Below are 13,068 nucleotides of genomic sequence, written 5' to 3'. Positions count from 1 at the left end.
CCGTCGGACGATCGAGCTGTCTGATTTTTTAAACCGAGCGGCGTTTAACTTGCATTGTCCACTTCCTTTTATCTGGGGGTTTTACTGGGCCTAAAGTTCTCCTCAGGGTAACTTGTATTGTGGAAACTGTATTTTCTTAAAAAAAGGGGGGAAGATAAAGATAATTTTCAAAAAAAGAAAGGACCCTTTTCGATACAAAAGAACTTGATAGAAGAAACAGATTACAAAGGATTGAGAATAGTAATTACAGTAAACCTTATACATTCTCTAAGGTCTAACCGTTGCCGCATACTTATCTACATCTAGCAAACCACCCTTCATACATCGACTTAATTCGCATTTCGCTGTAAAGTAAATTCATTACTTTTCTAACATTTCAATCACCAGAACACATTAGCGGAATTATTTGCGCTGCATAAAGTATCTAAACACGCCCAATAAAAATTACATTGTAGAAGGGAACAGCAAAGTCAAAGCTCCCCTTTGCGGATTTGTAATCGTGTAATATGTGTCATAGAAACGCTTATAAAATGACGGACATATAAAATAAGGCCTATTAAAATGCTCTCAACTTAGCAATTGTAAACATTAATCCAATGAAATGAGGGAGGAGTAAGAAAAACCAAATAAAGCTCCCCTAAATAATCCGAGTTTGATATATATTATAGATGATTTCCTATATTGGCCTATTAATCCCAATTACAGGCACTTACGACCCTTGAGAACATAATAAGTCGTCTTCGAGATTTGGACGAAGGACGTTTCACACCACCATCATCACCCCAACGATTACCTCGTAGTTCACCAGCATCGCCAGCTCCTAGCAAGAAGGGTAAAAGACATCAAAGTGCCTCGCCAATTCGTCACATTCTCAATTCGCCATTACTAAACCGACGAAATCGTAAAAAGCAACCCATTGAAAGTTCCGATGACGAAGGACAAACCACAAATGGTTCGGGTGAAGAGAGTACTTTGAATAGCAAACAATATCGTGACTTGGAAACATTCCAGAAAGCCCAACTAAGACAGAAGGTAAGTAATAACTTTCTTGAGGACCTTCACAAATTATCGAATGAGTGAACAATTTAAGTGCCAGAGAATTCTGTGTTCTGATGTTATGGCCGAATCGCCGCCCCAATTGATGGAAACATTCCATAAAAATATTTTATCTGTCAAGGATGTTCTATCAAAAACGAGTCACAAGGTCCTTAAAGTGCAAAACATAAAGAGGCAATGGCTTTCTTTATAGTAACCTTTAAATCTGATAATGAATTTAAATCCTAATTTATGGCAAAGCAATTTAATAACAAGCAAGGAGTACATAGATGCAATTAATCCTTACGAACTTACATATCGGTATACTAAACAGAGAATAGGCAACTGAAAGCAAGCATTCCTTTATATTTTATTGCTTTCTCCAAAAGGACTCACAAAACCAAATTTCTACTTTCAGCTTAAACGTGGGAAAATAGAACCTAATGGATCTCCAGCTATTTCGGTTCCGGCACCGCAACGTCGAGAGTTTGTTATGCACAATAAAGCGCCAATGTGGAATGAAAATAGTCAAGTGTACCAGTTAGATTTTGGAGGCCGTGTTACTCAGGAATCAGCCAAGAATTTCCAAATAGAATTCCGAGGCAAACAGGTAAATATTATCCACTTGGTAACCTCTAAAGAAATGAAATATGAAAATCTTAAGAGTAATCCGTTAAGTCCTGTGGATTTATCTTTTTTTAGAAGTATAGTTTGTAGTCCATATTAGCATTCACCGCCCATAGGATATGAAAGTATGTAGGATCATCATTAGGAGTGGGTGAGCCTACTACTAAAGAAAACACGAGGATAAGACATGCAAACAAAAAGTTATAAACTCTCTAGTGTTCCAGAATATTTCCCTCATGCTCCTTAAGAGCAGAATTTCCAATCGGTTTTAGTTTAGATTTCAAAATACCAATCTTTCTCAGTTTAAGATAACGAAATGTATAAACTCCATCTTCAAATTTTTCCGAAACGTCAACAAGGTTTCTCTAGTTAGTCGATTTAGAAACTGCTATGCCGCAAACCCTCGCCATATTCCGTATCTATCAACTTCTTTGGAGCAGAAGGGAACAAGGAACTCTACATGGTCCTTCCTTTCATGAAAGTCTCCATCATCAATCTTCTTAGTCCTAAACTATTAGGTTGTTGCAAACGAAATGGCCGTTTTGGTACTAAAATTTGAAATGACTGTAAAGCTTACAAAAATTTATTTACTTAATCAAAATAGGTGCCAGTCGATTCAAAACACTTCTCTCGGCGAGATTCAAGAGCATGTATGCCTGTTTCGTAGAAGTCCAACTGTCGGGTGTTGATAAATTCGTCGAAGGCAATTTTGACAGCCTCTTCGTTCCTAAATTGTTTTTCCGCCACAAAATGAGGCAGCTCGTCGTTGTCAGTTGATGGTCCTGGATGTCCACGTGGCTCATTTTGAAGGTTTACGGCGCCTGACCAGAATTTTTCGAACCACCGCCGTGTGGTTCGTTCGGTTACCGTATCAGCTCCAAATGCGCGGTTAATGTTCTTGGTCGCCTCTGCCGCTTTATGACGGAGTTTGCACTCATACAGAAAAAGTATACGTTCTTGGCTCTTTTCCATCCTTTTTTCCTTTCTATTCCCTGTTATCCCAACGATGGTCAAAACTGAAATGACTCCTTGATTAAATGTAGGATCTGAGTGAAATTATGCGGTGTTTCCAACGATTAATTAATTGAAATAATAAAACTTGTTGTTTCTTTTTCGTTGGTGTGGATATTTATTCTTGCAAATACCGATATTTCGGGAACTACAAGTTGTTAGCACTGATGAAGGGAACAAGTAGTTCCCGAAATATCGGTATTTGCAAGAATAAATATCCACACCAACGAAAAAGAAACAACAAGTTTTATTATTTCAATTGAATGTGGGAGTATTTATACTTCAATATTCAACACCAACAGCGCCAACTGGTGATGGTTTGATACACCAAAATCGCAACTAACTCCACTTGATTGCCAAAACGGCCATTTCATATGCAACAACCTAATACAATCACTTGTGTATTGTGGTACAGTTACGGCTGTCAGATTGCACGGGCAGAAGATTCGCTTTTGCGTTATTGGCTTGAATGACCGAAGAGATCCACCATGGAAAATTCATCTGGAACGTCGGCGGGACTCACTAAGGCAGGACATTGCTAGACTGATTCAGATCAGCACCGGCAATGCCAGCAGACGGGTGAGAAATAAAGTGCAGAGGGTTCACCGGAACTATGCCATCCCCAGTGAGACACCCGTAGTTGAAATTCTAGACACACTAAAGCAGAAACTTTGTGTCATATACAGTCGGTTACGACGGTATGGCGAAAGTCATTCCAGGCGTGTCCAGGATGCAACATACGCGAGGAGCCAGCGGAGCTTTTTCAGATCTCTCAACGAATCCCAACAGAGCGTCCAGTCAGTACAGTTTTCGGTAACGGGAGCGAAAGTATACTGGGGTGGACTTTGCGGGTTACCCGCCCAGCATGCTGAGTGGGTCACTGCCGAAGGCACCCGCCATGCCAATACGTCTGGCATGAATTTTGCGGATGTTACCGAAGAGGAAGTTCGACGAGCCATAAACAACTCAAAGAACTGGAGAGGCCCAGTTCTGGATCGGGTGCAGAATTTCTGGTATAAGAAATTTACCAGCGTACGCAGTCGGTTGGCACACAGTATAAATCAGATCATGAGTTGGCCGGGGGAATTCCTACTCTTCCTCGCTATGGGGATTACCTACCTTATCCGTAACCTCTTTAGTTGCTATATCGATTATGCCAAAGCTTTCAATAGCGTCCCGCATACGGCATACGGCGATGTCCTACATCTGTATCGCATTGATCCGAAACTAATAAAGTTTTTGGCGACACTCATGGAAGGGTGGCATACCACCTTATCAGTGCGTACATCTGAGAGTGTTAATATCTCAGAGCCCATCCGTATACGGAGGGGCATCTTCCAAGAGGATTCGTTGAGTCACCTTTGGTTTTGCATGGCACTGAACCCCCTTTCATGACTACTGAATGATGCTAGAAGGCATGGTTTTGCAATTAAATATGGCCTACGTGCTAAGTGCGAACTGACACATTTGATATACTTAGATTACATCAAGCTGTATGCTGGTACTGACGACCATCTTGGAAGTCTGTTACGAATAATAGACATGTTTATCGGTGATATTCGGATGGAATTTGGATTAGACAAGTGTCTAATCCAAGCCATCCGCAAAGATCATCACGAGCCGCATGCCGGACATAGCATTGATGACCTCCACATCGAAGCTATGACCGAGACAGACTTCAACAAGTACCTAGGAATTCTGCAAGGAACCCATGCTCAGTTGGTGATCTGAAGGATGCTCTGCTGTCCAAATTCCTGCAACGTGTAAAGCTGGTACTGAAATCGCATCTCCCAGAGAAGAATAAAATAAGCGCGTTGAATGTATTCGCTATCCCTTCACTAAGGGCGTAATATAGTCATTCTGGCCGGCAGCCAAGCGGCCATTAAGGCTTAGTTATAGGAACATAGAGGGGAATGAGCGGGCTGACGGATTAGCCAGACGGGGCTCTGCTCTTGGCAGTCCTACAACGCACATAGTCAATGTCTGACTGCCGACTGCCAAGGGTGGAATCTACTCGCACTACATAGCGACGAAAGTTTACTACCTGAGCAAGTCAAGGAGGATTTGGCCCGCTTATAACAAAACCCGATCGCGACAGCTCTTGTCCCAAATAGGTGTAAATGCATACAAGATTACGGCGGCCTGTACGGGGCCCTGGCCCATAGGGAACCATGCCGTGAGGCTCGCATACCTTACAATTCCCATTGCCGAAGCTGCGGGGAAGAGAGGGGAACCCCTCACGCACTTCCTCTGCAATTTCCCAGCTCTAGCTAGAGTCAGGGTACGGACATTGGGTAAACCATTTTTTTGGGGACCTCAGAGGGATTCCTAGTTGCAGGGTAAGAGACCTGCTGAGTATCTGAGATGCACTTTACTTCTCTGTTCTCATAACAGCAGTCACGGTCTTAGGAGATTGTGACATCAAAACGGCGCACCACAGAGCTTATTGGGCTCCTCGGAACAGTCACTGATACCTACCTACCTTCTTAGGATATTTAATGGGTTTCTCACGATACACGGAGCAGTGTTCCCGAATAAGTAGTTCTGACTCCCTAGCCTGAGAAAACTTCTCGGTGAAAAGCGAACCAGAAGTGACTGGTACACCTCAGGACACACTGTCTGCCGACTCGATAGTGTGATGTGAGCCTAGCTCTGCCAAAGTGGCAATTGTTTCAGGAGTCAACCCCTTCAGAACCCTGATCGGTATTAGTAGGACAAAGGGGCGGGCTCTGATCCGTCTATGAGTTTCGGGATTAGTTAAGTGTAGGCCAAGCCTCAGGAAACTGGATGATTCATCCATTCCTTGCTATTGCGCCCCCCCCCCCCCCTTGACACGATGCGCTGCCACAATTTCTGTTAAATATAAAAGTAATAAAATTGAGGAGATAGGAAGCAAGAAGGAAAAGTTGACTGTGTTTGGGAACGGCCCCAAGCAAGGGAGGTATCGAGGACTGAAAAGCCCGATAGGACGCTGGGATACACGGGCAAATAAAGCGTGAGTCTAGTATAATGTTGCGCTTGACGGTGTGGGGTCGATAACTCCATTAACCTGCAATGCTCATGTTCCGGAAAGAAACCCAGGGAAAATAGCTAAGACTGTGCTGGAGCATTTGGAGATAAGTCGAATCGGAGCGCAGTCGATTATCCTTGCCAGAACCGAAAGGAAAAGGCTTATTAGGAGATGGGCAACAGTTGTGAATTGCATACGGCCTGCAACTTTCCTCCAGAAAAACGTCAGCAAAGGCGTGAAAACGGGCTGATGGAACTAGAAGAACTGCTGGACTTCAACAGGAACAGCAACAGAAGACGCGTGAAAATCACAAAAACCGGTGGACTCGTCGCGAAGACGGCGAAAGGTGGCTAAACGGTGCGCCATAAGGAGCCAGACGCAACACCGCGAATGCAGCTTCGAATGAGCGATCGCAAGGAATTCTGCCGAGGACGCCCCGTATCAACGTCACTGATACCCGCCCGTGGCTTTCTCTCCAGGGTGTCCAGCATCATACAAAATATAGCCGGGAACATTGAACTTGTTATTTTTTTCTGGGTGTTGTTTACTACTGAATTCACAAAAACAAATATTGACTGTTGATTACTGAATTCATTTTAATTTCTTCCATTACAGGTTATGCAATTCGGACGAATCGATGGGAATGCTTATACACTAGACTTCCAGTATCCATTTTCAGCTCTTCAAGCTTTCGCAGTTGCTCTAGCAAACGTAACGCAACGACTCAAGTAAGGTGTAGAAAGCGACAAATTTCGCTAACGTGCAAGGTTCAAAAACTACCAACTTAAATTAAGTGTATAATTGCTTATTTTCGTAAAAGTGTCCATCCAAAACTATTACCAAAAACGAATCAGCAAAAGGAGATAACAAAATAAGAACCGCCATTTTTCGGACGAATATGTACCATAAAAGCAAAAATTTATGCTGATAAATTTTTTAAAAGGCTTACGTCTATTTTCCCCCCAAACGATATTAATTTGCAAAGTACAATTTAATTATAAATAACGATATATGTAGAATAAAGATAAAACATTTTTATACATTTACATTATTCTCAGAAGAGGCCATGACACAAAATTTTTTTATTGAATTTATTTTTAAAGAAAAAGCAAATCAAAGATGCGATCCAGGAAAACTGTTTACGGTTTTCCAATTCGACATTTGCTTGTATAAAATTGTATATTGAAAACTTTAACGTGCATTAACGGAAGATTGAATAGTATTAATCGACTTATTAACATTGCGTGATATTTTTCTTAATCATGATGAAACCATTATTTGTTATAACTACTCATCCGAATGCGATCGGTTAGTTAATTTTACATAAACAAGTAGCAATAGAGTATGGTATGGGCATGTTCTTATGAATAACATACATACATACGTTCATAGGGTAGGCAGTTGTGAATACCATAGCTTCTATAGTGGAAAAAGTGATCTCTTTAAAGTATCTAGATTTTTTACTAAGTTTAATGTTACATTTTTATATTTATTGAAAGGTTGTAGGACTAGGATTTGTTAGTTTTTCATAGAATGTTGATTTCTAGTCTTTTTCACTGAAGGTTGTAATTTTTCTTCTGTTAGTTTTTGTTTTTTTTCAAGCCCAATTAGCAATATTCTGTACTAGAAAGATACAGTAACATAAATACCGTCTAACATGCATATAGTATAGTATATGGATGTGTACGAAAAGTGTAATAACTGGAATGATGTCGATTTCAGTTCATTAATTTATTATCACGTTTTTAATTGATTGATCGAAACAGGAATCAAAAACAACATCGAATCAGTTCAGGCTCACTATTCACTAGAGTCATATACTGAACGATTCCTGAAATATCTGAATAGATGAAACATAGTACGCAAATTACAACTTCGTATCATCGGTTTTGGGGTTATTCTCCCCTACATTCTATCATTTTCTTTTTTTGGAGTAGGGTAAGTGAATGCGTTTGCGCACAAAGTAGTGGACTCCCGCAACAGTACGCTGTCGGACTACCAACTAAACACCTCCCTGTCATCAGAGAACTAGCCTGGAACCATTTGACACATTCCTTTGGGCTAGCTCTCCCAGCTTTGGAAGCCTTCAAGTCAGAGAATCCCTTTCACCAATGGGAGGGGAGGGGAGGAAGGGAGTTGTTAGTTCAGAGGGGGGGGCTTGCCAGCATCTCTTTGCAGTCTGCTGCAGAGAACTCCATTTCACAAGACAAAAAGGTGTGTCCACTGTTGTTCGCCAGTCCATTTCAGAACATACAATCAGTAGATCGCGCCTTCCTAATCCTGTCCAGGTAAGACTGAAACCTCCATGCCACTTAAGAAGTTGGGTAAGGAAGTAATCAATATCACCGTAAGTTCGGCTCAAATGGGTTTAAATTGTCCATCAGCCGCGCAGTCCATCTACCTCTTGGCTTATTTTGCCAAAAGAGTTACCACTCGGTAAGGGTGCGTGGACGTTCTTCACGGACAACCACCCCTCTTAAGTTCTCGCCCTTATGACGATACGTAGGTTTACGTTCCTTAGCAAAGGGGGGCAACGGGGATCACTCCCGCGATCATCATCACGGCCGGTTCTGAGACAGTGTGATAAGCAGACGCCACTCACAAAACTCCCCGTGTCTGCACTTGAGCAAGACGCTTACAATGCACCTCCTTGTCAAGAGCATCACACCTCCGCGCCATTGAGCAGAACCGACTGCGTTGCTCCCATAAGGAGACGTCTCCTAGTAGATACAGAGCATCCAACATACGCCATTAGCCGAATCTAGGCCGAGACTGCTGCTGCCCTACATAGGGCATAGAGCAGGGAGCGGTCTTTCAGATAATCCCTTAATATCCGCAAGAGATAGCCTGGCACGTAGAATCAGTTTTCTAATATGCCTAGCATATCAGTCCATCTTATGGAATAGAAGGCATTTCTGATATCAAGCATTATGAGGAGCACAATCCGTCTAGATCGGCGGCTGTGTGCCTCGGTTCGATGAACCGTATCCACGACCTCCATAATCTCATTCACTGTGGATACCAGGGTCCTGAACCCGAACTACCTTGGGGATAACTCCCCGACACTGCGGGTCGCGCCAGTGAGTCTACTTCTGATAAGCTTTTCAAGCGTTTTCCGACCGTGTCAAGCATACACAGCGGTCGATATGCAGACGGCAGCTTCGGTTCTCCTTTTGCCCTGCTGATCAGCGCGACTATAGCTACCTCCCAGCAACATGAAAAAAACCTTCCTTCAAGCAAGCGTTGAACGTCCCGAGCAGCAAGTCTGGTCGTTGGCGAAACACTAGTTTATAAATTTCCGCCGAAATAATATCAGGACCTGGCGCTTTCTTGAGGTTCATGATTTGAATCGCTTGTTCGAGCTCCCTCCTGGTAAAAAGGAGGAAATCCTCGACGCTTTCCGCGATACTGACATCAGACCGCACAGGATGTCTGGGGAATAATACCCGCACAAAGCGATCCATCTGGTCGGCACTTAGTATGCCCCGATTTTCCGGGTAACAAGCTTATAGCGAAATCCCCACGGTACCTTATTTATCTCGTTGACCAGGTTCTGCCAGTCACGAGCTTTGGCGTGTAAACGTTGTGCCAAGCGGTAGAAGTTATGACACTCCCTCCATAGGTCGAAAATTTCTGCCGTGCACCAGTATATAGAAGGCGTGTTACGGCTGGTGTCTCTCCGTGGCATGGAAGCCTCACATGCTGTCGTTATCAGGTTCATAACTGGATTTTCGACAGTGTCAGCCGCAATGCTACCACACCAATACCTTCCAACGCGGCGCTGACAACTCCAAGAGCTTCAACGAACTTCCCAGTGTTTACCATCGCGACATTCCACAAGCAAGAGGAGAATCTGGTTGGTGCACTCTGGCGTAGCGTGAACCACTTCGAATGCGATGTACTGGTGATCATTGGCCGAGAATTCTTGCAGGACTCGCCACCCTTTCACCAATGGTGCCAGGGATTCCGGCCCAAAAGTTGTATCAGGGATGATTCCTTGATGGATCCGGTGTTCAAAACTAGGAGCCCGGTTCTCGCTGCCATTTCCAGAATCCGTTTCCCTCTGGAGTCTGGCTGAGGCATACCCCATTCAAAGGTCCTACTATTAAAATTACTGCCTACCAGGATTTGCCTCTCCATGCCCGAAACGGCGTCCTCCGGCATCGTCTGATTCGGCGTCAGGTAAACACTAAAACGCGTTATCCCTAAACACACAAACCAGACAAAGCCATCGCCTCGATCTTAGACAAGATCACCAAGTCGAACGTCGACCCAAACCCACATGGCAGCGATTCCCGATTAGTCGAGATGCAATGAAGCCGGGTCCCTGTTCCGGTATTGCTCGCTGATTAGCACTAGATCAGCCTCAACCTCCACGGCGAACTGCCCGGTGCATGTTAATTTATAAAATGAAGATCATGCCATTTGCGCCCTAGCCCTTTCCAGTTCCGCCGTAAAAACTGAACTCCGTCCGGAACCCGCAGTGTTGTCGACGCTCCCACCAGACGCGCTACGATCCCTGCAAAGAACACAACTTTCACCTTCACTAAAGGTCTTCGCTTGGTAACTTATCCGGTCGCATCTGGGGCATGCTGTCCTCCTATACGGTCCCTTGCAAGTTCCCGACGTGTATCTATAGTCCAGACACCTGCAGCACTTGGTGAGAACTATCCGCATTCGTACCCTGCATCATGACCATCTAATTTTGATTTTCCCGCTGCTAAGAAGTTTCCTCGCATATTGCTTGCGTATTTCCATCACGGCGAGTTTTTGGCCTTGAGCATTTATAGAGGTCATACCTATCTGGGCATTGGTTACCTCTGGACATTCACACTTTGTGGCCTCCTCCACTTCGACCTTTTCTGAGAGGCAATCCAGATCTCGGATTTCTAGAGAGTACATAGACTCTAGACTAGAAACAAGAGCATTCTCCCCCAATAAGCCCTTGATCGCTTCGCAGAACGTACTCTTGCTAGTCGTCTTCGGATCCAGTTCGACAAGGACTTCGCCACCCTACGTTTTCCGTATAGAAGACACTTCAGCTTCGTTGTCTTCGGGTTTCATCCTGTAGTGGATTTCACAAAGGACTTGAGCAAATGTATTGCCTTCCATCGGCTTAGTGAGCAGAGCCGACGATCTAGTCCTTCTTCGTTTCCTCGTCTTTTCTGTTACTGCCTTGCCTCTTCGGCTCTAGCTAGGACCGTCGACTGCACCTGTACCCGATTCGTGTCCGAATCCACCTGCTCAGGAATAGCGCTTTTTTGGGAACAGAGGCACTCGAGGTATTGGAGTTGCCGTCCCCACACCATCAGTCGTGCCACTTGATAAGGCTCTTTAATTGGATTTTCCGGTGTCACATCGGGTATTTTAGCCCTCGATGCCTCTATCGCTGATCGATGCGGTGAACGACGCATTTTTGTACTGCGCCCAAACGCAATCAGCTCTTCCTCCTTCCCTGCTGTTTAGTCGAGTTTTTTGTTTGTTTAGATTTATTCTCCATGGGAAATTCACCATCGCATCGTGTGCAAAGGAGCGGGCCGCAATAGTCAGGAACGGGCATACCGTCGGGGACACAACCCCTGCCCCAGTTCACAGGGTCTCAAAGGGCTAGCTCCTGATGCACGTTACAACCACGACCTTGGAGAACTCGTCTCACATCACCCCAGTGACGTCGACAGAGAGCTGTCGATGGCTTCGGGGTCCCGACGTGTACCGGTCATTCGCGGTTTGCTTTTCATTCTTCACCCCATACCGTAAGCGACCCGTTAAAGGTCACTGACGACCCCTGCAGGCATTCAACCATTGACCATCAAGAAGGCCGAGGTATGCTGCACAACAAAACTAGAAAAGTGACAAAATACACATTCCGCCGTTGGTAAAACTTTAAGTATATAATGTTGCGTTTATGATTGGTGATTGCTCCTTACTAAAGTTAGGAAAATTTTTTTAAAGAATGTACGAGATAACTAACTGCGAATGCGACTCGAAGAACGCCTAGTTTGGATATGCCAATAATCTCCAAATTGTGCATAAAAAAAGGCTTAATTACAATAGAAATGGCTCATGTTTACCACATCATCTTCAGACAAGCTAGTTAGCACAGAAACAGGATATCTGACAACGATCATAGCCCTCTCATCAGTAGCCATGAAATCAATATCTACCACAACGAGAACCTTAAAGGTTTCGGATGACAAAATCTTCGAAAGACCTCTTGAAGTGAAGGGCCGTTACCCAGCAAATAATTTTAAAATTGAAAAAAAAAAATTAACTAAAAATCACTCAAGCTCAGAGAATAATTCATTAGCCGCGGCTGGTCTAGCTCTTCTTCAGAGTATCTATCTACGCAGTATATTTCCACCGAGAGCGCTAAGATGTGGGAAGTATTTTCGTCCTCTTCATCATCTGCCATCGCATTGAATGTATCTGAACCGTGTATAGAAACGCTTCTCTCACAACTTCTCTACGAATGGTGCAATACAGTATCGATCGCAAATGTCCTCATTTTGAACGTGATCTGGCTAGTTTTCCTATTAATAGGACGTAACACTTTCATCTCCATAATGACTAAGCGGTGTTCATTGCCCTTGGTAGTTACCCAGCACTCGGAACCAGGATAACCAATGAAAGTCTGGCCAAGCGTTGTCATACTTTTACCCGTACGTATATCGGACGCTTTGCCTTCCATCGCATCAATTCTATTCAAAAAAGATCCCCTGTGAAGGTTTCGTTAGTTTTAAGCACTGGTTACTGTAGGTTTTCTGCAATACCCCTAAAAGCTGTTGGCGTCCTGTCCTACGCCATCGCTCCATCTCAGGCAGGGTCGGCCTCGTCTTCTTTTTTTTAGCATAGATGCTCTTATAGAATTTCCGGACTGGATCATCCTCATCCATACCGATTAGATGACCCACCCACCGCAACCTGTTGAGCCGGATTTTATCCATAACCAGACGTTTGTGGTACCGGCCACAGAGTTCGTCATTATGTAGGCTACGGAATCGTCCATCCTCATGTAGGGGGCCAAAAATTCTTCGGAGGAAAGTTTTCTCGAACACGACCAAGTATTGGAAATTTTTCTTGCTGCGACTTGCCGTCAGACCATTCGTTCATTTTATACCGCGGTTCGCATCTGATTATTTTTTCTGCAACAGTTTTGATTGTGCCGACTCCACTTCACATCAATCCTACTGGCATCCTGATGTTGCCTCAACGTCTGTAGGATTTGTTCTTCTAATGCTCGGACACATTTCGATGACATTTCTTCTTTTTCTTCAGCCTTTGTTCCGTCCAGAAGTGGAAGTCATCTGGATCAAGTCGCGAAGCTTTCAAAACACCGTCCAACGTGTCAAACCATCGTTGTTCCGGCCGTCTTTTCAGCCGTTTCG

The 13,068-nt window shown here is 44.0% G+C and overlaps 1 protein-coding gene across 1 annotated transcript in view; it reads left to right on the top strand.

The window, feature by feature from the left end:
• The window catches only part of LOC119657150 (tubby-related protein 4), a 146,623-nt gene extending 139,902 nt beyond the window's left edge, over positions 1 to 6,721 (top strand). The window contains exons 9-11 of the mRNA XM_038063927.1: positions 706 to 1,032; positions 1,454 to 1,645; positions 6,299 to 6,721. Coding sequence (XP_037919855.1) covers positions 706 to 1,032; positions 1,454 to 1,645; positions 6,299 to 6,415 — 636 coding nt within the window. The 3' untranslated portion in view covers positions 6,416 to 6,721. The remainder of the gene's footprint in view (positions 1 to 705; positions 1,033 to 1,453; positions 1,646 to 6,298) is intronic.
• The last annotated feature ends 6,347 nt before the right edge of the window (positions 6,722 to 13,068 follow it).

The sequence above is a fragment of the Hermetia illucens genome, chromosome 5 (genome assembly GCF_905115235.1).
Source record: "Hermetia illucens chromosome 5, iHerIll2.2.curated.20191125, whole genome shotgun sequence".
Lineage (NCBI taxonomy): Eukaryota > Metazoa > Arthropoda > Insecta > Diptera > Stratiomyidae > Hermetia > Hermetia illucens.
Note: the sequence above shows the minus strand (reverse complement) of the source record. Positions and strands in the feature narration are given on the sequence as shown.